Below are 26,036 nucleotides of genomic sequence, written 5' to 3'. Positions count from 1 at the left end.
AGAACCCCGATGTTCAATATTACACCGACGGCAGTAGTTATGTGAAAGAAGGGATCCGCTATGCAGGATATGCAGTGACAACCATAGACAAGGTGATAGAAGCTCGGCCATTGGCGAAAGGAACATCAGCACAAAAGGCAGAATTAATAGCACTAACACGAGCGTTACAATTGGCTGAAGGTTTAAGAGTAAATATCTATACGGACTCTAAGTATGCGTTTTTAACCACTCATGCCCACGGAGCTTTGTATAAAGAAAGAGGACTACTGAATTCAGAAGGCAAAGAAATCAAGTACGCAGCTGAAATCCTACAACTATTGGAAGCAGTGTGGGAGCCGAAAGAAGTCGGTATCATACATTGTCGAGCGCATCTGAGAGGAGATGGTGATGTAACCAAGGGAAATCGGATGGCAGATAGTGCAGCTAAGCGTGCTGCTGAATCAGGAAGACAGGAGTATGTAGGGCATATAGCTGCTCTTATACCAACTCCACTGTCCCAATGGACTCCAGTTTATACAGCTCAAGAAGAGGAGTGGTTAAAGACTGAACCGGGAAAGTATCTGGAGAACAAGTGGTATCAGCTAGAAGATGGAAGAATAGTTATACCAGCATCGCTAGCGGTAGAAATTGTCCAAAATTATCACAACGGGACACATTCTGGGAGAGACAGTACTGAAGAATCTCTTAGAAAACATTTCTACATACCAAGATTGTCCAACTTGACTCAGGCCATTGTACGCAGATGTGTAACGTGTGCTAAGAATAATGCAAGACAAGGACCAGTAAAGCCACCAGGAGTTCAGTTTATGGGGGGACTCCCCATGTCCGATCTACAAATAGACTTTACAGTGATGCCTGAATCGGGTGGACATCGTTACCTGCTGGTAATTGTGTGCACCTATTCAGGCTGGGTAGAAGCATGTCCTACTCGTACAGAGAAAGCAGGAGAAGTTGTGAGATTCCTGCTACGAGAAATAATACCCCGATATGGACTACCCTGTTCTATAGGATCGGACAATGGTCCAGCTTTTGTTCACCAGTGCCTACAACAACTGACTCATATGCTTGGTATATAGTGGAGGCTTCATACTGCATATAGACCCCAGAGTTCTGGTAAGGTAGAGAGAATGAATAGAACTATAAAGAACCAGTTGGCTAAAATGTGTCAGGAAACCCAACTTAAGTGGAACGTTCTCTTACCCATAGCTTTATTGCGAATCCGCAGTACCCCTACCAGAAGGATGGGCCTCTCTCCTTTTGAAATCATGTATGGGCGACCACCTCCCGTACTTGGTAACTTAAGGGGGGACTTGAGTCAGTTGGGAGAAGGAATTACCCGGCAGCAGGTTGTAGAGTTGGGTAAGACTATGGAGGAGGTACAGAAATGGGTACAAGATAGATTACCTGTGAATATTTATCCCCCTGTTCATAGTTATCATCCAGGAGATCAAGTGTGGATTAAAGAGTGGAATAATGTACCGTTAGGGCCCAAGTGGAGAGGTCCTTATGTTGTTCTTTTGATCCAGATCCAGAGAATCCCTGCAAGATCCGGTTAAAACGCACTACTCAGTCGGAGTAACGAGGAATTATTGTGGATTACAAATTTTATTGTTACAGGTGTGAGTGAGAAGGCCATAATAAAGCCTGTCCGCTTACCATCACATAGTGTATAAGCCAGGAAAGTCTCGAAGGGACACCTGTGAAGACGAGCAGAACTCCATTCCCTGCAGCCCTCACATCCTGGAAGCTGAGGCGCCATCGCACGGACGAAGACTGAGGATGACGGCGAAAGATGTGCTTTTGATAGTGTTTATTTATATGTGTTTTTATATTCAGGAAGGTAGAGGTACCGACACTCCTAGCTGTGAGGTATGCATTAAGACTACGAGAACAGGTAACCATATTTCCCAAACCCTAATTTGGCATTCACAATACGAATGTAAAGGAGATGTATCGAGATGTAGATACTTAAATATAGATTATAGTGTGTGCCATTTAGGAGTAGGAGAACCTAAGTGCTTCAGTCCAGAGTATCAACCTCGTACAATTTGGTTGACTCTCAGGAATGGAGATCCTCAGGGGACCCTAATTAATAAAACGGTGTTAGAATCCGTACATTCTTCGGGTGTTCTGCTATTTGATGCGTGTAAAGCGATATCGAGTGGTAGAAAGCCGTGGAATGTATGTGGGGATCTTAGATGGGAGAGGACGTATGGGTCTAACGATAAATATATTTGTCCCAGTAGCAAAAATAAATATGTGAGTCCTAGATGCCCAAATAAAGACTATAACTTTTGCCCATATTGGTCTTGTGTGGGGTGGGCAACTTGGGGACAGACAGTAGACAAAGACATGATAGTGACTAAGTTGCCGACTAGCCCTTATTGTAAGTCTATGGAATGCAACCCAGTCCATATACTCATTAATAACCCCGACAAGTTCTTAGATAAGTATGGAAATTTATTTGGGTTTCAGATATACGGGACGGGTTTAGATCCTGGGACATTATTGTTTATAGGAATAGAGACTGATACGGTATCCTCCCAGACTCATCAAGTATACCATTCCTTTTATGAAGAGATGAGTATAGATAATAAGATCCCCCATAACGCTAAAAACCTGTTCATTGACCTAGCTGAAAGTATTGCCGGTAGTCTTAATGTTACCAACTGCTATGTGTGTGGAGGTACTAACATGGGAGACCAATGGCCTTGGGAAGCAAAGGAAGTAATGTCCGGTTCTGAGGCAGTTGACCAATTAATATCTACACAAGCCGATTATCATTTGAGTGTTAGAGGTAAATCTGAGTGGAGATTAAAGACCTCCATCATAGGTTATGTTTGCATAGCAAGGAAAGGAATAATGTATAATACTTCTGTAGGAGAATTAACTTGTCTAGGGCAAAAAGCTTATGATGATGATACTAAAAATACAACTTGGTGGTCGGCTTCAAATGTCTCAGAACCATCTAACCCGTTTGCTAGATATGCCAGTTTAAAGGATGTGTGGTTTGATTTATCCATCACATCTACTTGGAGAGCCCCAGCAAATTTGTACTGGATCTGTGGTAAGAAAGCCTATTCGGAGCTGCCACAGGACTGGGAAGGGGCATGTGTGTTGGGTATGCTCAAACCATCCTTCTTCTTGTTACCGATTGAAACAGGTGAGACTTTAGGTGTTAAAGTGTATGATGTGAATCATAGGAAGAAAAGGGGACCCATAGAGATAGGCGCCTGGGAAGATGATGAATGGCCTCCCCAGCGTATTATAGATTACTATGGGCCAGCCACGTGGGCTGAGGATGGTACCTTTGGTTATAGAACCCCTATTTATATGCTCAACCGTATTATAAGATTACAGGCGGTGGTTGAGATTATCACAAATGAGACATCACAAGCGCTCAATCTTCTAGCGAAGCATAATACCAGGATGAGGACAGCAGTGTACCAAAATAGATTAGCCTTGGATTACCTTTTGGCAGTAGAGGGAGGTGTATGTGGGAAGTTTAACCTAAGTAATTGCTGTCTTCAAATAGATGACGAAGGGCAAGCAATAGCTGAGCTTACTAGCCATATGGTTAAACTAGTGCATGTGCCTACTCAGGTATGGAAAGGGTACAATCCAAGTAGTTGGTTTGGTAGCTGGTATGAGTGGTTTGGAGGGCTTAAGGCAGTGGTAGGTGGAGTCCTACTGATTTTACTGTTGTGTCTACTCCTACCGTGTCTTATACCCTTAGTAGTTAGGTCTGTGCAAAGCCTGATAGGAAGTATAGCAGAGAGGAAGGCTGCTGCACAGATAATGGCGATATATAAGTATAAGGCTCTAGATCAGGGAGAACCAATGCAAGAAGATGAATGTTGAAGATTCACATCATAAGATAAGTCTGGTCTGGTTCATGGTAACCTGAGGTATATGCAAACCAAGGTTAAGTGATGCCTCAAGTAATTGTGAAATATCAGAGGCATCAAAGGGGGGAATGTGATGTAATTCCAGTAAAATACAAGTTTAGCAGGCTAAGATTGCCACAAGGCATATGTATGTATATGTGTTTGTAGTATCAGTTAGTTAATAACACGTAGCTAAGATACTGTCATCACTGTACTGACCAGGTGCAGGAATGTAAGAACTGGAATTACGCGTCCCTCTCCTTTGTATCAGATGAGCCACGTGGTTAGACCGGATGGATGAGTTTAGACTCTATTTATTAAATAGGTTAAGGGTATGTGTGGGTGTAGTTAATTGTGGGAGGAGCTACAGTGCTATATAAGGAATGTACTCTATGTATTCAGTACTCAGACTTTGCTGTATTTTGGTGACGCTAGTCCCTCTGAGTCCCGATCGGTGATCCAATAAAGAATCTCTTCCTTCCTGAAGAAACCTGTGTCCATCTCTCTGTGCTTGGCTTCCGTCAGTTTCTCCGGTATCAAGGTAAATATAATTTGCATTGTGTTTACATGATAAAGGTATTGGGGCTAATACAGTGTGTTGGCTACTGTTTAGCCAGGTTAACATTTACATTTTTACACTGGAGTGTGTTTAATAGAAAATGAACAGTTTGTATTTGAGGTAAATATTATGAAGTAAAGGTGCCTATGTTAGATTGTTATATGGTTGGGAATTATCATTGTGCTGAAGTTACAGTCAGGTATTTTCCAGTTCCCATCTCTTCCTTTAAGTCATTCTGTTTATTTGTAACTCCCTCCTCCTCCCCCCTACTGCACTTAAACAAAGGCAAAAGGGTGGTTTTGTGTTTTGCTTTCTGTGGGCATTTGTTGTATTGAAACTGTGAAGTTTTTTTCTTAAAAGACAAGAGTTTGTTTGAATAGGTTAATGTAATTAAGTTTCTCAAATGGTTTAATCTCTTTGGAGCCAGTTTAAAGACTCAGGGAGAGCTCAGTTTTAAAATGTCATTTCTGGGTACTAAGTATTTTTCTGTAGAAGTACTAGAGTACTTCAAGAATGACATTGACAAACATGGTGGACCATATGAGCTTCCAGAACCAGCAGGCCCCAATTGTGGAAAATATGAAGGTTTTATGGATGTTTTGACACAGATTGTTACTAATAAAAAGTGCAATATTAAGAAAAGGAAAAGCTTGGTGGGACAAGCGGTTGTTGCTGCAATAGGGGGTTTGGCAAGCATGGTACTCGAATTGCAGCAAGCTAATTTAGTAACCACTAATAAAATGGAAGATGCTCTTGATGAAAGAGATTGTTTTAAAATAGCTGCCCTAAGAACAAACAAAATGATTGAGGGGTTGGAGAAAGAATTAAAGGAAATAGAACAACAGAGAGATGCATATAGTGCTAAGATCACTGAACTCCAAGACCTAGTCATGGAATATAAAATGAAAATTAAAGAAAACACAAATAAATGGGATAAGGAGATTCCTAGAGTATGCCCAGGCCAGTCGTATTTTATTAAAGAACCAGTAGTGGGAACAAAACACAATGGAAATGTGCCAATTGTGAATTGTGTCCCACAAGCCCCTATAATAATAACTGAACATTTTAATGTAAGAGAAATGCCTACTAGCTTCTCTAGACAGACAAGGACTATGTCAATCACAGACAAAGATAATTTCCAGAAATGGTGGGGAAGTATGCCAACTGACGACTTTAACACCTTTACACATTGGTTTATGAGGGGAGCAAATAGAGCGAAAAAAGGAGGTCTTAACTTAGAAGAATGGACAGAACTGTTAGAATATGCTATGGGTCCTTTGGCTAGCAGACTATTTGGATTTAATAACAGTGTGTCTGATCAGGCAGGAAGAATTGCTGCAACAAATTTCTATTTACTTAGCATTGAGAAAGAAATAGCTGATATTAAGATGAGGCCAGCAGATGGTCCTAGAGAGGTAGCTCAAAGGATATTGTTCTGGTATACGCTACGCCAACCTCAACAGCCTCTGGTCTTGGGCTCACCAGAACACATTGCTAAAGTAATGGAAGCCCTTCCCTGGGAGTGTCAAGAATTTGTGAGGCTTTTTGATCCAACATTAGCAGACTTAGAAATGGTACTAACTAGAGCTGACAATTGGTGGATCAAGCATCCTTCCTCAGAACAGGCCTTCTCTGTTTCGGCCATAAGAACATTCAAGGTTGACTCTGGTAGAGATATAAATGGTAAATGGAGAAGCCAGAGGTGGGATGTACCCCAGAACAAGAGGGATAATGAGAACTGGAGACCAAAACAGGACTTTCACAAAAGATGGAGAGATCCACAGAGGGACCATAGGAATAGGGACAGTGCTAATGGAAGTAATGTAATGGGAGAGAATTGGAGAAATAGATGGGAGGGGCCTAAGGTAATCAATAATAATTGGAATAATAAAAATACCTGGGAGAGGCTAAAAAGGACAGATAATCACAATTGGGGAGAAAAACGGAGAAACAACAGGAACAGTTATTGGGAGAATAATTGGAGAAGGAACCATAGATGGGATGAGCATCAGACCAATAGACGGGACTGGGATAATTGGAGGAATAAAGAAGGGAATAGAGACTACTGGGACCTAAAGAGACAGACTGAAAGATTGGAGGCAGATGTGAAAGCACTGAGGGAACAGATGAGAGAGGAGGAAAAGATTGTTCAATTGGGGGGTCCCAGCAATCAATAACTCTCATAATTTTTGTATCTCTCTACATCTGTATGTATGTTTGTTTTTCTTTTGTTTTGATTCTTTCTCTGAGTTTTCCAGTCTCCCATATAGCTATACATTTCTAATGATGAGATCTAGTGTTCCCACAGAGCAAGGCAAAGCTGCATTAGGATGATGATGTGTGTCAACAGAAGATTGTGGTGGATCCTTGTTACAGGATGGATAAGTATAAGCTGTATCACAGTAGGGATGGGAGACAGGCAATGCGGGCAGAAGATACTCCAAATAAGGGAGTCAGTTTAAAAAGATTAGTCTACATTTTAATAATCCTTCTATTCTTCCAAGGTGTCCGGAACAACGGCGGCAGTGGTTTAGGCAAAGCAGGGAGTCAGGAAAAACTGGACATATTTGCAGCCCTTCTGGGAGGAGTCGGAACTGGATTAAGAATATGGAATTCCGCAAATATCACATCCAGTCCTACACACTCTACAAACTCTGCCACTAGTACATTGCACATACATACATATTTAACACACACACACACACATTGACCTAAATTTTGTTTTGTTTTTTTTTGACAAATTCACACATTGACCTAAATTTCTTTTTTTTGTTTTGTTTTGTTTTTTTGACAAATTTGTATAAAATGTGAATTGACAGCCATAGGAAAGTACAGGAGAACTTATGTCGCTGAGGGAACTATTCCGGAGGGACGGTGGGTTGAATTTCTCCTGTATATCAGGTTTTTGCTCCCACTAGGTTCTCTTGTACTAGAGGGATAACTAGATAACGGAGCAACATAGATGAAGAAAAAGTGGGGGAATGTGGGGTGATGCAACCCCTATTTGACTGTTTTCTTTTACCTTACTCATCTCACTCACACTAATTCCTGTGCTCCCCTTTCCTACTTCAGATCTCATAGTTTAGATAGATAAGAGGGAAATATTATTATTTTTAAATGTGCTCAACATAAGAGAAGAAAAAGTGAGGGAATGTGGTGACATTCTGTCATCAAACTAACATGGTGACCAGGGGTCATGTGATCAAGTTCATGTAGATCTTTCTTACAGGGGGATAAGCTTTACCCTTTGATATGTTAAGTAGGTAATTCAATACCTTTACAAGTCAGGAGAGAGATAGCCACTCCTCTCTATCTTCATTTCTCTCTGTTACTTCTTGGCTGTGCTACTGAGCAGACGCCATGTGCTATCTTGGTGAACCATGTTATACTCTATTGCTTCCTTTTCTTCCTTGGTGGATGTGATGTTGGACTTGCAGCAGTGAGCCATTACTAGATGTGAAGGCCTAACCGTGGGTGAGATCAAACGTGTGGGGAAAGGGATTACTATATAGATAGATAGATTTAAAAGGGTTGTTGCTCCGTGGGTCTAGGCTGTGTGTTTGTAATACATTTATAGTATTGTGTTGTTGCCTTCTAAATAAATACCTTTTAATGTAGACGAACCTTGTTTAATATTTATATTAATTTGGTGTTACACCACACTACTATGTGATAAATGCAACGTCTACTTAACCAAAAATGTGCAAGTTACTTTTATGCCACAAATATGTTCACCAATACAAGAATAATGCGCTTGTTAGAGCTGTTGTGGCTGTTCAAGCAATGTTGTATTCTCATATGCACAACAAAAATAAAGAATTAAAAAAAAAAAGAAATCCCTGGTGGGGATTATTCCACCTACGCCTGGTTCATAGAGCAGTGTGGCTGCTCTGAGCACTGTAAGTATGTTTCATTTTACCTTTTACGGCTATTTTTTTATACGGTAAACACTATGGGCCCTCTCTTGTGATTTTATTTTCATAAGACCGGCACTGCAAGCATCGCTAGAAGGATATCCTACATGTGGGGAGTTTAAATACCACTGTATGCTGTTTTACTCAGAGCTGGTTATAGCCCTCCCAATTGTAAGTTGGCACTCTTAGGACCTCAGTGTTGTCTGTAGTGGCAGTTAACCTACGTTATTGCACCATTGGGTTTTTCCCCCTTTTATGTATTTTATATGCTGACGCTTATCTGGAATGCTGTAAGAAGTCTTGAGGATACACCTCCAAGTGTCCAGTTATATCCTACATGTGGGGAGTTTAAATACCACTGTATGCTGTTTTACCTAGAGCTGGGCAAAGCTCTTTAAATTGTGAGTTGGCACTTCTCTACTTCTATGTTGTTCGTGATCCAGCTCTCCTAAAACGGTTTTGCCCTATTGCTCTCTATTTTTTCTTTTGTATTTCAGATTTACCACTGAGGATTCAAAGCAAGAACTGAAGAATATACACTCCAGGTCTTCGCTGTACTTTAAGAGACTCTTTACAGGGAGTGCAGAATTATTAGGCAAGTTGTATTTTTGAGGATTAATTTTATTATTGAACAACAACCATGTTCTCAATGAACCCAAAAAACGTATTAATATCAAAGCTGAATATTTTTGGAAGTAGTTTTTAGTTTTAGCTATTTTAGGGGGATATCTGTGTGTGCAGGTGACTATTACTGTGCATAATTATTAGGCAACTTAACAAAAAACAAATATATACCCATTTCAATTATTTATTTTTACCAGTGAAACCAATATAACATCTCAACATTCACAAATATACATTTCTGACATTCAAAAACAAAACAAAAACAAATCAGTGACCAATATAGCCGCCTTTCTTTGCAAGGACACTCAAAACCCTGCCATCCATGGATTCTGTCAGTTTTGATCTGTTCACCATCAACATTGCGTGCAGAAGCAACCACGGCCTCCCAGACACTGTTCAGAGAGGTGTACTGTTTTCCCTCCTTGTAAATCTCACATTTGATGATGGACCACAGGTTCTCAATGGGGTTCAGATCAGGTGAACAAGGAGGCCTTGTCATTAGATTTTCTTCTTTTATACCCTTCCTTGCCAGCCACGCTGTGGAGTACTTGGACGCGTGTGATGGAGCATTGTCCTGCATGAAAATCATGTTTTTCTTGAAGGATGCAGACTTCTTCCTGTACCACTGCTTGAAGAAGGTGTCTTCCAGAAACTGGCAGTAGGACTGGGAGTTGAGCTTGACTCCATCCTCAACCCGAAAAGGCCCCACAAGCTCATCTTTGATGATACCAGCCCGCACCAGTACTCCACCTCCACCTTGCTGGCGTCTGAGTCGGACTGGAGCTCTCTGCCCTTTACCAATCCAGCCACGGGCCCATCCATCTGGCCCATCAAGACTCACTCTCATTTCATCAGTCCATAAAACCTTAGAAAAATGAGTCTTGAGATATTTCTTGGCCCAGTCTTGACGTTTCAGCTTGTGTGTCATGTTCAGTGGTGGTCGTCTTTCAGCCTTTCTTACCTTGGCCATGTCTCTGAGTATTGCACACCTTGTGCTTTTGGGCACTCCAGTGATGTTGCAGCTCTGAAATGTGGCCAAACTGGTGGCAAGTGGCATCTTGGCAGCTGCACGCTTGACTTTTCTCAGTTCATGGGCAGTTATTTTGCGCCTTGGTTTTTCCACACGCTTCTTGCGACCCTGTTGACTATTTTGAATGAAACGCTTGATTGTTCGATGATCGCGCTTCAGAAGCTTTGCAATTTTAAGAGTGCTGCATCCCTCTGCAAGATATCTCACTATTTTTGACTTTTCTGAGCCTGTCAAGTCCTTCTTTTGACCCATTTTGCCAAAGGAAAGGAAGTTGCCTAATAATTATGCACACCTGATATAGGGTGTTGATGTCATTAGACCACACCCCTTCTCATTACAGAGATGCACATCACCTAGTATGCTTAATTGGTAGTAGGCTTTCAAGCCTATACAGCTTGGAGTAAGACAACATGCATAAAGAGGATGATGTGGTCAAAATACCCATTTGCCTAATAATTCTGCACTCCCGGTATATTATTTTTGTTTATTATCTCTCATTGTCCTACTTAGCGCACCCTGTATTTGTTACACATATACAAAAACTGACACACACATACATAGATACAAACACAGGGAGGCCACAATTTTATCCACCTTCCAGTTTCCTACCTATTAGGTGGCTTCTGCTAGCTGTGGCTGATGGGAGTTGGGGGCTTGCTCCTCCCTCTGTCCAGCCCCTCCTTGAGAGTGAGTAAGCTGAAAGGAAGTGACCAGCTCTGTGTGCAGATTAGAACAAGCCTGGTCGCTCTACCATAGCGTTGTAGCGCATGACTGGGTTCCTGAAGACATATGTCCATCAGATGGACCTGAATGCCACCCGTTGGCCATTCTCACCCTGCGTTTCCCAACCTAAACCGCCATTACAGAAATTTTTTCTTGTAACGCCGGAACTGAATTGTACCCCTGGGAGTATGCATACCACTGGTTGGGTACCCTTTTTTTTTTTTTTTTTTTTTTTTTTTAAAGGTGATTTTACTTACTTTTTTTCCCCTCACAGCACCAGACTCCTCAGTGAAGCTCCGCCTTTTTGACTTGGATCAGAGATCAATGATCTCAGCCAATCCAATGATTTCCCACAAGAAAGCATTGGGAGGCTTTTGAACATGCATGGCAAATGCCCTGCTGCACCAATCAGAGAGCATCTCTGAGACCCTCTAATTGGAATAGCCCTTTTTGCAGGCATTGGGCTGCTCTTCACCATAACCGCAAAGGACGTGTACACACCATCGATATCCTCATACATTCATGCTAATATTAGGGGTATAATGTACAGAATTCAATGTTTATATTTTAAAATACATGTTATAGGAGTTTACACTCTAATGTTGCAGGTATATTTTAGAGAAAGAAATTAATTACTTAATCACAAAGCACACACTCTAATAGTAGCTGTAAATTATAGAGAAAAGAGGTCTGTCCTCATAACTATTCTATAATGTGTAGTTCACTGTAATTAAGCACCTGTACCCTGAGTGGTACCTCCGCTGTAGATTCTCCCAGGTCCCATAGTGAATCAGTAATTATAACTCTTACATACCCAAACATCAGCTGAGACTTGATGAAGGGTACAAAACGAACTGGTTTATTATGGCCAAGTTGTCTGTTTATATACATGACCCCCAGAATGGGGTCTACATTCAATACAATCGTAAACCTGGCCAGGCATCTCTGTGTCTGGGAGATAAGTAAGTTTACTATTTCTTAAACTAATTATCTCCCATGCACTTGAAATATCATACAGAATACATAAAATTCCCCAAAATACATACAATATCGATAGGAACCCCAACAAGTATTATATCCCCGGATAGCCCAGATCTGAGCACCCAAGTTGTCCAAATAGCACTCAGAACCATGTAGTATAGCCGAATCGCCACCGGGGTGAAGTTTTGACCGACCACACACGTGGCTGCTGCCCAAAATAGTTCCAAGAAAAAGGAGGTAGCGGCCGGGTCAACTTCCGGTACTTCATATGCAAAAACAAACTAAGGTTCCCCCTGGTTCGTAGGGAGCGAATGTTCTCTCTGTTCGGGAGTGTCTTTTCCCCAAAAAGCACTCTGCTTTGTCTGAGAACAGAGTTGGCAACCGTACAATTTTCCCGTGGCCAAGTATCTGAACTAGAGTTCCACGCACTCCACGACCAAGTGCAGCTGCCTGTGTTCGGGAGACAAAATTGCCACCATTTCCAAGAGCACTTGTTTTCGGTTATACGAACGGCGGCCACCCAGAGAGAACACTTGAGTTAAGTGTTTCTTTTGAAGTTCACAAGCCAAGGGGTGGTCAGTGTTCTGTCAAACGAAAAATACCGCACTAAGGTGAACTTATTGTGTTCGGTTAACTGGAAAACGATATAGGGAACCTCTTCCTGGCAGTCGTTAATAGTGAATTCATTACATTCACAATCACGGCTATTCACTAAAGCCTGCATCTGATTGGATTATGCAGCAAAACAGGAAAAGGTTGTGCCTAGACATGTGCAATTCGTTTCGGTCCGAATATGAATTCGGACGAATTTCGGGAAATTCGGACATTCAGGTACTTCCGAATGTCCGAATTGCTGAAGTGCCGAATTTCCGAAGTGCCGAATTGCCGAGGTTCCCAATTTCCGAAGTGTCGAAGTTGCCGAAGCACAGTATTGCTTAAGTACTAATATACTTACCCAGTGAAAGAAGAACATTTTTACATTGTATACAATTTTAAATAAAAAGTATACAAACATAGCCAGGATTCAGCTGTAAGCATTTGCAACACTTACAACAATCAAGTAACATACATTCATATAAAATGTAAGTTACTTAGCCACTCAATGTAATGACAGGAATGAATAAGTAGATAACTCCCTAATTCCCACGGTATGAGGGAGCTATCTACTAAAAGGCTGAAAGACCTAAATTGGTCTTTCAGCCAAATTTACTAATACTAAGTAAAGATTAAATAAAGTGCAATCTGGGTGCTTAAGTAGAGTTGAAGGTGTTTAAAATCGCTTCACACTCTGGTGTAATTCCCCAAAACTACCAACAGACAATAATGTAATAAAAGTGGTGAGTGGAGCAAAAAGAAACACCAATAAAAAGGCAATGAGAATAAAATATATGAAATACAACCTTGCTGGAAAATGTATAATGGTTCCTCCAAATGGTATTATTATATATAAGGCAAAAGAGAAAATATGCAGTAATAGTGCAGATGGTATATAACTGCAAGTGATTCACATATATTCAATATAGCTTATATAGCATTTAGATACTCCAGAAACAATATGCTTCACATAAAAATGACATAAATTTAATATCTGCTACATGCAGAGGAAAGATATAATAAAACATAAATCAATAAAAGAGTTTTAACCCCTTAAGGACACAACTTCTGGAATAAAAGGGAATCATGACGGAATATATCCGTCATGTGTCCTTAAGGGGTTTTAAGTAAACAGCCGAAGTCAAGGAAGTGTCACTTCTCTAGATCAGGGTTTCCCAATTAATTTTTCCCATGGAACTCTTTGACATAGTGTACCAACATCTAGCAGTTAAAGGATCACTATAGGGTCAGGATCACACCCTCCCCGCCCCCCAGTGACACAACACACACCTACACCTTGACACACAGTGTTTATCTGTGTGTGCGTATGTAATCTGTATGTGCGTCTGTTTCAAAGTCTGTGTATCTGTGTTTGTATGTGCAAGTGTGTAAAAAAAAAAAAAATTGACACACAGATACACACACTGGCAGATAGTGGCACACAGATACACACATTGACACAGAGTGTGTATCTGTTTGCATGGGCCGGTGTGTGTCAAGGTGTGTATATCTGTGTTTGTATGTGCCAGTGTGTGGATAATCTCTGTGTCAGTGTTTATATGTATCTGACACACAGATACACACTGACACACTTAGATGCACAGTGACACAAATCTTGACACAGATACACACACTGACACATACACTCTCACTGCCAAACACACTCTTTTATAGACACACATATACACTCTCATTGACAATAACAGATACATTCTCACTGCCAAACACATTCACTCTCACTGACAAACCCATACAAACTCCCTAACAGACAAACATACAATATTTTTTTTTTTACATTTTACTCCACCCAGCCCCTCTACCTTTAGGTCCAGTGGGACTGGCTGCAGCTTGGCAGGCGGGAGGTCTAGCAGGCAGGTGAAGGTGGAGGTCGGCGGCAAGGGAGCAGTGAGCTCTGATCTCCCTGCTCAGCTCCCTCGCGCGCCTCCTAGTGATGCCGGAGTGACGTCATATTCCGGCTCCGGCATTACTGCTGTGCGCGCGAGGGAGCTGAGCAGGGAGATCACTGCTCCCTGGCTGCCCGCAGCCATTTTATTTTCAGATTTTTTGGCGGAACCCCAATTAGTGTACCGCGGAACCCTAGGGTTCCACAGAAAACCAGTTGGGAAAAACTGCTCTAGATCATATACAAATAAATAAAATCTTAATGCTCACCTAGCTTGTGCTGACTTTTTTTCTGTTATATAAAGATATGGCAAATTGCATAATCCAGTTTACATGAGGCAAAGCCATGGTGAACTTTGTAAATGAAATAAAAACAAACCTGGTTTATTTCCTGCTATTCCTTTAGAGGACTGCCAGGGGCGTTAAATAGAGCTTATAACAGTGACAAACAAGGAGCTAATCAGTTGCAGAATAAAATGCTGTGTATTACTATATATTTTACATTTTATTTTTCACACCTCACAAATACTTATAGGGATAAGAGTTGGTTCCTCTTTAATATTATAATTTCGTACACTAGGGGTCACTCATAACACAAGGCTACTGCTTCCTATGAACTGATATGCCTCACACCATCTCAAGCAGTGACCACATTGACTTCTGATAAGGATATGGCTATGCCACAGCTGTCCTCACTCAGGACCATGGTGGGAAACAGAGACCCATTGCCTATTACTCAACCAGGTTAGACACTTGCCAGAGGTGCCCCTTCCCATGTAAGAGCAGTAGCTGCTGTTACCGCCTGGACAAAGCCACCGACAAGGTCTCTGACAATCCTGTCACCATTTACACCCCGCATGACATTAACAGCATTCTATCACAAGTTCAGCCGAAACACATACATACTGCAAGGCATCTCAGGATGCAGTGTGCTCGCCTCATGCCTCCAAATGTAACCCTAAAAGAGATGTATTGTGATAAATCCATCTACATTGCTTCCCATGGATTTAAAAGAGGGGAGTAGTTGTGATTCTGATCTTTTTGTAAATTCCCTGTCACCAGACGAGTTACCCGACGTACCCCAAGAGACAGCAGGTTTTTCACATGCAAGAGTCTCCATTGTCTAATCCAGACTGCGTTTTTTGTAGATTGACCTTAGATATGCTGATGAGAAGGGCAACTTCAACACTGAAATTTTAGAGCAGCTACAGCATATCCAAAGCATAACATGAAAGTAAAAACAGACTGGACATCCGGTCATCTGTAGCTTGAGCCTTGGGTCAAGGTGCCTTCCATCACAATTCTGAGCTGTAATAGACAGAATGCTATACCAAGATACTTTATTTTGTTTTAAATATTTATCTGTATTAAAATTGTGAATTCCATCAGGCAACCAAAATTCCAAAAAACTTAGCTTGGCCTGAAATATTCCAAGTGAGGCTGCAACAAAATGTTGAAGGAGGAAGGAAAAAAACAACCCCCCAAAAATGTTTTGTGTTTTTTGTTTTATATACAGATGAAAAAAAAAAAATAGTAAAACTATTTCCTTATTGATACTTTTTACATCATAGTGGCAACCAAACTATATTTTAACAAGGCTATTTTACACACAAGAAAACAAAAACATCAGGAATTGTTAAGAATAAATTTGTATTTTTTTACAATTTGTACAATTTTTTTTTTTTTTTTTTTAAACACACATACAAAAATTTAAATAACTTTGGAAGCAGAAAAAATACACAATCTGCTTTCTTACATACAAATGACTATTCAGAGGCATTGGCACAAAAATAATCCACATTCCAAAACCCTTTAATATGCAAACATAAATAAATCATAGGCACTATTTATCATATCCACATGTTCACACTTCCTTCAACATCCTCAAGTACAAAGAAACGGTAAAGAGAGACATCCAGGGAGAGAGAGCTGCTAGCGCTTCAACTGTGGACTGGAACTGCTAGGCTCAGTCAGAGGACAACTGGCTGAGCTTAATGAGATTTGTATTCCACAGCAACTGGAGTGCAAACCTCTGCATTTACCTGGGCAGTATTTATAAATAGGGGTACCTCTTCAAATATTTTGTGAATCAAAAGCCACGAAAGATGTGAGATGGGCTTAAATAGGAAATATAAAATGCCTTTAAATCTGTCCAACTAAAATGAAGAAGAAGCAGACACATTTTAATTCTAGATGTAAAAATATTGCAACATTTAAATCCCTAGCAATAAATTATATCGAGGCTAAAACATGCATAGGCAAATGTTGGCTTAGTTAAAACTTACTTTAAAAAAAAAAAAAACACAAACTCTCAAGCATCCCCTACTGACCAACGAGATCTCAGTGTTATGTTCAATGAAATCAGCAGGGATTTTACTTGGAAAATTCACTGTCTACCGTGTTATAAGTGCGGGATTATGCCAAATTCAAGCTGCACCAAATATTGGCTATCATGTTTGGATAAAGGAAAGACATTTTAAAATCTTAAAGGGACACTCTCCTGCCTACATAAAAAAAAATAATGTTTTAGTGTATATACCTCAAATGAAACATACATGCATTTTATTATTACTCCAATGAAATAATGCATATCTAAAACATTTTTTAAAAGCTGCTGCTATCTTGTCTGCTTCCTTTGCAAACCTCCCCTACTATATGTCCGATCACAGACTTCCCAATGCAACTTAATGAGAAGTCTTTGCAAGGAAGGTAATTTCTGCCTCTTTAGTTTAGCTCTACTAAGGTTATCAAACCAGGACGTAACATAACTGGTTGTAACAAGGTCAATTTCTATAAAAATCTGCACATTTTGTAAAATAAAAAAAAAAAATAAAAAAAAAAAAAAGGACTGTTCTGGACTACTAAAGCTAAAATGCTTTAGTAGTCCGGAGTGTCCCTTTAAGCAATGAAATCATTTTTTTTTAAAAAATACACGTGCAGGCAGCTGGCACAGTATTAGAGTTCCCATGGTCTGCTGTAGAGGGTTTGGATAACTGCATTTTGTCTTCATTAGCAGCCCTGCCGTTCAGCGTCCACACGCTCTGCATGGAGATGCTGAATTTTCCTCATAGAGATGCATTGATTCAATGCATCTCTATGAGGATGTCCTGACTGGCCAAAACGGCATATGGCCCTGCGCCGATTTTTAGCCAATCCAATGCTTTCCCTATGGAAAAGCATTGGACTGGCTAAAATCATCCCAATTTGATGATGTCACAAAGGGGGCGGAGCCAGCACCAGCAGACCCGCACGGTGCTGGAAATAAGGTGAGTTTTAAACTTTTATAGGGGGACAAGCCACATAAATGGTGGTTTTAGCAACATAGGGTCAGGAATACATGTTTGTGTTCCTGACCCTATAGTGATTCTTTAACGGGTAAATGTTTACATTGCACTTACTGTGTGCACCAAGGAGAAGTAAAGCAAATTAGCAGCTTTTCTTAGATCTGATAGTTTTTGTTAAAATACCACATTTAACTAGTGCACGCTGCCATGTGTGCCTCTGCAGTTACCTAGAAAAACCTGCCAACATGGAATGATTTCTCTGAATCATTAAAAGGCAAGAAAACTGCTGTATAAATAATCTAGATATAGGGGTAAGTGCCTTCAACCTAGTAGCATATAACTGGCACAATTTAAAAAATGTTGTTCTTAGTAATACATGACGCAGAAAGTGAGTTCACAAAGCATAGGGTGTTTACGTATTTCATGTTCAAATAAGCTGCGGACAAGCAAATGCCTGGCCTAGAACCAAGACCCAAGGATAGTTTGATGTAAGGCTTTTGACTATGTGCTGCAAGTGTGAATATACTAGATACAAAAATTTACGAGTGCTAGCCTTTCTGTATAGCTGTCTGTAAACAGGTCTAGCACAATTTAAAACGCTGGCATTGATAATGTTAAATATGGGATATGTAAGGCAAAGTACATATTTGAAATACTGAAAAGCTCACAACAGACCAACATTATTTACAAATTAAATACAAATCTAACATCTGAAAGTCAAGAAATATCTTTTCAACACCAAAATAGAAAACATCTCAGATTGTGTTTTGATCCTCTCAGCTCAGAGTGGGTGATTATCTGATAAAATTGTTTGAGGTCATTTGGCATTTGATGGAAAATGTCTCAGCTAGTCTATGTATGGTACATATGCATAGTATTCTGTCTCTTAACATCCCAACTTCATTCCTGCACCTTGCTTCTCCATAGAAGGAAGCTTGCTCATTCTCTGAGCAGAACACTTTCAGTTGCAGCCAGAGTTCCCATCCACATGAGGATAATTTATGAAAAGATTGTACAAGCCCTTTCAGCAAACACACACAAAAATACATACAGTGAATATGTAAATCCATCTTCATACTGTGACTTCCTGTTTTTTGTTTTTTTTAACCAAGCCCTCAGCACTTCTAAACAGTGACCCAGTGGAATTGTATACTTTCAAAGTGAAAACCTCTTGGGACATCACATTAATTGCTGCAGTACCTCAAAATACAATTTCAGATGCTAGTTAGATATACAAATAGTGGGATGCAGATGCATATAGTCAACAGGGCAAAAGCACTGAGTTAGTATCCGACTTCCAATCCCTTATACGCTACAATCCTAAATAAACTAAATGTGGTTAATAGACCTGAAAACAAAAAAAATAAAAAACTTACGTCTATAGAAAAGGCACTGAGGATATAAAAAAAAAGCAAAGAAACTCCCAATATATTCACAATTTCAGTGTAATGTATTAAAAAATGTATCCAAAATATTCAAAAATAAAGTCACCAAAGCCAGTGAGTGAAAAAGCACTCACAAAACAAGGCTATTGGTTGTCCCATTATTTTTTCATATTTAAAGGGAAAATCTAAACACTATACCCACTACGGTGAACTGTAGTAGTTATGGTGCCAGGAATCCCAAAGTCTGTCAAATCTGTCAAATAATTTATGAATTTACCTTGCTTTGTTGGGCTCCCATCGTCCTTCTGCTTTGATAAAGCAAATCTTTATACTTCTGCATTATCATACCAGAAAAACTGTGGGCACCTATCACAGCAAGGTAAATGTCACTGCAAGTGGACAGCACCCGGGGACCCTTGGCATTAAGACCACTACAGCGTGTTGTAATGGTTATGGTGCCTACAGTGACCCTTTAATGTCTGCTTGCATAATAAACGAGAATGCTCTTCATAGAATTTTAGGACAGGCTTTCATATGATACATGGACTTAATCCTGATATGTTATTGTGTCCTGTTAAATGTCCAAGATGAGATGATGCATTAACCTCAATAGCTTAAAATTAAACATTTTATCTGCTACAGGCACCAGCAATGTGTGCGCAAACCAAATCAAGTCACACTTGTATTAAAAAGGTGATATCTAATCTGGAGCAGTGCAATTAATGGCAAAAGAACACATGCTGCATTGCACACTTTTATATGGGTAATAAAAGGGGTGTACATTGTGTGAAATAAATTGATTATTCTAGGATTGGTAAAAGTAAAAAAAATTGTAACCCAAGAGTTTTTCTTTGGCATTAAACTAGGCATTTTGAGAAAGAAAAAAAAAAAAAAAAAGGAGCTTGCGCTTGTCTTGATCAGATATCACTCATTGGTGAAGTCAATTTTGCAGTGGTCCAGGATGCCAAAGGGTTAAACTACATCAAGCAATTAAATACTAAGCAAGAGACCCAATTAAAGGTGGATGTATGACTGTTATTGGATGGTAAATATCAATAAAGTGCTCAATTTTTTAACCTCTGCCGTTTGTGCTAGGTACGGACAGAGAGCCCTGGGATTGGTTTGCAAAATCCCAAACAGTTCCATGTGGTAGATCTTTTCCTCTGTCTTAATGTGGACAACGTTAGCCGTCCATTAATCTGTGATGCGTTCGGATTTTGCAGTTCAATAGCAGCCTTCTTTCCAGCTGTCATCTTTCATGTTACCATAAGTTTTGGGGGCTGGTAACGACCTACAATAAGCATAAAAGAAAGTATTTAAAAAAATTACAGACTTCAATTACAACGTGTGCAGTCAATTTCTCAATAGAAAGCAATCAAAGGAAAATGCAGTTGTGTGATAATTTTCTTCCCTACATGTTCTTTATCATGTAACCGATAATCTGCAATCCTCCGACAGAGTGTCGGGTCCAAAACAGGAAAGAGGTACACACCGGAGATGCAGGAAATTACAGATGCTGGCCCAGGAGGCATTTTTTACAATACAATAAATGCTGCACATAGGCATAGTATTGTGGAATGCAGGCGCGGGGTAGGATTGCATTGCATTATTGAGCATGCGCAAACTAAACCACACATTTAGGCCAAGCTATGTAACTTTCTTACAGCTAAACAATTTGTGTTTAGCTGTAACTTTCCGCTTACTCATTTACTGTACCCGCACATATTATATACCATTTTTCTCGCCATTAAATGGTCTTTCTAAAGATATTATTTATCATATCATATAATCATAAAACCCGGCCCTTGTTTAAAAAATAAACTATATTAGCCGACAAGCAGACTCCACTCACATTGCCGCTGCCAGTATGCGACTCTGGAGTCCAGCCTCTGGTATAGCCCCAATGGCGCCGTCCGCACCCTGTGCCAAAGCGGATCCTCCCGCTACTCCTTGAAAACCTGTGAAGGTGGAGCACGTTGACGTCATGTCAGAATGTGACGTGGCGTTGCGTGCCTCTGTGCACCTTCAGGTCCTTCACTAGCCAGCTGTGGCCATCGCAACAGTGACCAACACACGCATGCGCGCAGGCGCTCCGACCGGCGCGCGCGCTCCCACAGGCGCGCGCACTCGCACTCCCGCAGGCGCGCGCGCACTCCCACAGGCACTCCCAGGCAGGCGCGCGCTCTCTCACAGGCGCGCGCGCTCTCTCAGGCGCGCGCGCGCTCTCTCAGGCGCGCGCGCGCTCTCTCAGGCGCGCGCGCGCTCTCTCAGGCGCGCGCGCTCTCACACGCGCGCGCGCGCTCTCACACGCGCGCACACACACATTGACAGGCACACGCGCGCACGCGCCCACTCTGACAGGCGCGCGCGCGCCCACTCTGACAGGCGCGCGCGCGCCCACTCTGACAGGCGCGCGCGCGCCCACTCTGACAGGCGCGCGCGCGCCCACTCTGACAGGCGCGCGCGCGCCCACTCTGACAGGCGCGCGCGCGCCCACTCTGACAGGCGCGCGCGCGCCCACTCTGACAGGCGCGCGCGCGCCCACTCTGACACGCGCGCGCGCCCACTCTGACACGCGCGCGCGCCCACTCTGACACGCGCGCGCGCCCACTCTGACACGCGCGCGCGCACACTCTGACAGACACACTTCCACACACACTCTGACAGACACACTTCCACACACACTCTGACAGACACACTTCCACACACACGCGCGCGCGCGCACACACACTCTGACAGGCACACGCGCGCACACACACACACTCTGACAGGCACACGCGCGCACCCACTCTGACAGGCGCGCGCGCGCACACTCTGACAGACACACTTCCACACACACTCTGACAGACACACGCGCGCGCGCACACACACTGACAGGCACACGCGCGCACACACTGACAGGCACACGCGCGCACACACTGACAGGCACACGCGCGCACACACACACACACTCTGACAGGCACACACTGACAGGCACACGCGCGCACACACACACACACTCTGACAGGCACACACTGACAGGCACACGCGCGCACACACACACACACTCTGACAGGCACACACTGACAGGCACACGCGCGCACACACACGCGCACACACTCTGACAGGCACGCGCGCGCACACTCTGACAGGCGCGCGCGCGCGCACGCACTCTGACAGGCGCGCGCGCGCGCACGCACTCTGACAGGCGCGCGCGCGCGCACGCACTCTGACAGGCGCGCGCGCGCGCACGCACTCTGACAGGCGCGCGCGCGCACGCACTCTGACAGGCGCGCGCGCGCGCACGCACTCTGACAGGCGCGCGCGCGCGCGCACGCACTCTGACAGGCGCGCGCGCGCGCGCACGCACTCTGACAGGCGCGCGCGCGCGCACGCACTCTGACAGGCGCGCGCGCGCGCACGCACTCTGACAGGCGCGCGCGCGCGCACGCACTCTGACAGGCGCGCGCGCGCGCACGCACTCTGACAGGCGCGCGCGCGCGCACGCACTCTGACAGGCGCGCGCGCGCGCACGCACTCTGACAGGCGCGCGCGCGCGCACGCACTCTGACAGGCGCGCGCGCGCGCACGCACTCTGACAGGCGCGCGCGCGCGCACGCACTCTGACAGGCGCGCGCGCGCGCACGCACTCTGACAGGCGCGCGCGCGCGCACGCACTCTGACAGGCGCGCGCGCGCGCACGCACTCTGACAGGCGCGCGCGCGCGCACGCACTCTGACAGGCGCGCGCGCGCGCACGCACTCTGACAGGCGCGCGCGCGCGCACGCACTCTGACAGGCGCGCGCGCGCGCACGCACTCTGACAGGCGCGCGCGCGCGCACGCACTCTGACAGGCGCGCGCGCGCGCACGCACTCTGACAGGCGCGCGCGCGCGCACGCACTCTGACAGGCGCGCGCGCGCACGCACTCTGACAGGCGCGCGCGCGCGCACGCACTCGGACAGGCGCGCGCGCGCACGCACTCGGACAGGCGCGCGCGCGCGCACTCGGACAGGCGCGCGCGCGCGCACGCACTCGGACAGGCGCGCGCGCGCGCACGCACTCGGACAGGCGCGCGCGCGCGCACGCACTCGGACAGGCGCGCGCGCGCGCGCGCACGCACTCGGACAGGCGCGCGCGCGCGCACGCACGCACTCGGACAGGCGCGCGCGCGCGCACGCACTCGGACAGGCGCGCGCGCGCGCACGCACTCGGACAGGCGCGCGCGCGCGCACGCACTCGGACAGGCGCGCGCGCGCGCACGCACTCGGACAGGCGCGCGCGCGCGCGCGCACGCACTCGGACAGGCGCGCGCGCGCGCACGCACGCACTCGGACAGGCGCGCGCGCGCGCACGCACTCGGACAGGCGCGCGCGCGCGCACGCACTCGGACAGGCGCGCGCGCGCGCACGCACTCGGACAGGCGCGCGCGCGCGCACGCACTCGGACAGGCGCGCGCGCGCGCACGCACTCGGACAGGCGCGCGCGCGCGCACTCGGACAGGCGCGCGCGCGCGCACGCACTCGGACAGGCGCGCGCGCGCGCACTCTGACAGGCGCGCGCGCGCGCACTCTGACAGGCGCGCGCGCGCACTCTGACAGGCGCGCGCACTCTGACAGGCGCGCGCACTCTGACAGGCGCGCGCGCGCACTCTGACAGACACGCGCGCGCACACACTCTGACAGACACGCGCGCGCACACACTCTGACAGACACGCGCGCGCACACACTCTGACAGACACGCGCGCGCACACACTCTGACAGACACGCGCGCGCACACACTCTGACAGACACGCGCGCGCACACACTCTGACAGACACGCGCGCGCACACACTCTGACAGACACGCGCGCGCACACACTCTGACAGACACGCGCGCGCACACAGACACGCGCGCGCTCTCACACGCGCGCACACACACATTGACAGGCACACGCGCGCACGCGCCCACTCTGACAGGCGCGCGCGCGCCCACTCTGACAGGCGCGCGCGCGCCCACTCTGACAGGCGCGCGCGCGCCCACTCTGACAGGCGCGCGCGCGCCCACTCTGACAGGCGCGCGCGCGCCCACTCTGACAGGCGCGCGCGCGCCCACTCTGACAGGCGCGCGCGCGCCCACTCTGACAGGCGCGCGCGCGCCCACTCTGACACGCGCGCGCGCCCACTCTGACACGCGCGCGCGCCCACTCTGACACGCGCGCGCGCCCACTCTGACAGACACACTTCCACACACACTCTGACAGACACACTTCCACACACACTCTGACAGACACACTTCCACACACACGCGCGCGCGCGCACACACACTCTGACAGGCACACGCGCGCACACACACACACTCTGACAGGCACACGCGCGCACCCACTCTGACAGGCGCGCGCGCGCACACTCTGACAGACACACTTCCACACACACTCTGACAGACACACGCGCGCGCGCACACACACTGACAGGCACACGCGCGCACACACTGACAGGCACACGCGCGCACACACACACACACTCTGACAGGCACACACTGACAGGCACACGCGCGCACACACACACACACTCTGACAGGCACACACTGACAGGCACACGCGCGCACACACACACACACACTCTGACAGGCACACACTGACAGGCACACGCGCGCACACACACACACACTCTGACAGGCACACACTGACAGGCACACGCGCGCACACACACGCGCACACACTCTGACAGGCGCGCGCGCGCGCACGCACTCTGACAGGCGCGCGCGCGCGCACGCACTCTGACAGGCGCGCGCGCGCGCACGCACTCTGACAGGCGCGCGCGCGCGCACGCACTCTGACAGGCGCGCGCGCGCGCACGCACTCTGACAGGCGCGCGCGCGCGCGCACGCACTCTGACAGGCGCGCGCGCGCGCGCACGCACTCTGACAGGCGCGCGCGCGCGCGCACGCACTCTGACAGGCGCGCGCGCGCGCGCACGCACTCTGACAGGCGCGCGCGCGCGCGCACGCACTCTGACAGGCGCGCGCGCGCGCGCACGCACTCTGACAGGCGCGCGCGCGCGCGCACGCACTCTGACAGGCGCGCGCGCGCGCGCACGCACTCTGACAGGCGCGCGCGCGCGCGCACGCACTCTGACAGGCGCGCGCGCGCACGCACTCTGACAGGCGCGCGCGCGCACGCACTCTGACAGGCGCGCGCGCGCGCACGCACTCTGACAGGCGCGCGCGCGCGCACGCACTCTGACAGGCGCGCGCGCGCGCACGCACTCTGACAGGCGCGCGCGCGCGCACGCACTCTGACAGGCGCGCGCGCGCGCACGCACTCTGACAGGCGCGCGCGCGCGCACGCACTCTGACAGGCGCGCGCGCGCGCACGCACTCTGACAGGCGCGCGCGCGCGCACGCACTCTGACAGGCGCGCGCGCGCGCACGCACTCTGACAGGCGCGCGCGCGCGCACGCACTCTGACAGGCGCGCGCGCGCGCACGCACTCTGACAGGCGCGCGCGCGCGCACGCACTCTGACAGGCGCGCGCGCGCGCACGCACTCTGACAGGCGCGCGCGCGCGCACGCACTCTGACAGGCGCGCGCGCGCGCACGCACTCTGACAGGCGCGCGCGCGCGCACGCACTCTGACAGGCGCGCGCGCGCGCACGCACTCTGACAGGCGCGCGCGCGCGCACGCACTCTGACAGGCGCGCGCGCGCGCACGCACTCTGACAGGCGCGCGCGCGCACGCACTCTGACAGGCGCGCGCGCACGCACTCTGACAGGCGCGCGCGCACGCACTCTGACAGGCGCGCGCGCGCGCACGCACTCTGACAGGCGCGCGCGCGCGCACGCACTCGGACAGGCGCGCGCGCGCACGCACTCGGACAGGCGCGCGCGCGCACTCGGACAGGCGCGCGCGCGCGCACGCACTCGGACAGGCGCGCGCGCGCGCACTCGGACAGGCGCGCGCGCGCGCACGCACTCGGACAGGCGCGCGCGCGCGCGCGCACGCACTCGGACAGGCGCGCGCGCGCGCGCGCACGCACTCGGACAGGCGCGCGCGCGCGCACGCACGCACTCGGACAGGCGCGCGCGCGCGCACGCACTCGGACAGGCGCGCGCGCGCGCACGCACTCGGACAGGCGCGCGCGCGCGCACGCACTCGGACAGGCGCGCGCGCGCGCACGCACTCGGACAGGCGCGCGC

The 26,036-nt window shown here is 47.1% G+C and overlaps 1 protein-coding gene across 3 annotated transcripts in view; it reads right to left on the bottom strand.

Moving 5' to 3' along the window:
- Positions 1–18,635: 18,635 nt before the first annotated feature.
- Positions 18,636–26,036, bottom strand: part of SLAIN2 (SLAIN motif family member 2) — a 70,157-nt gene continuing 62,756 nt past the window's right edge. For all 3 annotated transcript variants that reach the window (XM_063457932.1, XM_063457933.1, XM_063457934.1), the window contains one exon: positions 18,636–20,174. In XM_063457932.1, coding sequence (XP_063314002.1) covers positions 20,108–20,174 — 67 coding nt within the window. In that variant the 3' untranslated portion in view covers positions 18,636–20,107. The remainder of the gene's footprint in view (positions 20,175–26,036) is intronic.

This window comes from Pelobates fuscus, chromosome 6, assembly GCF_036172605.1.
Source record: "Pelobates fuscus isolate aPelFus1 chromosome 6, aPelFus1.pri, whole genome shotgun sequence".
Classification (NCBI taxonomy): Eukaryota; Metazoa; Chordata; class Amphibia; order Anura; family Pelobatidae; genus Pelobates; species Pelobates fuscus.
This window is presented reverse-complemented; position numbering and strand designations above follow the sequence as displayed.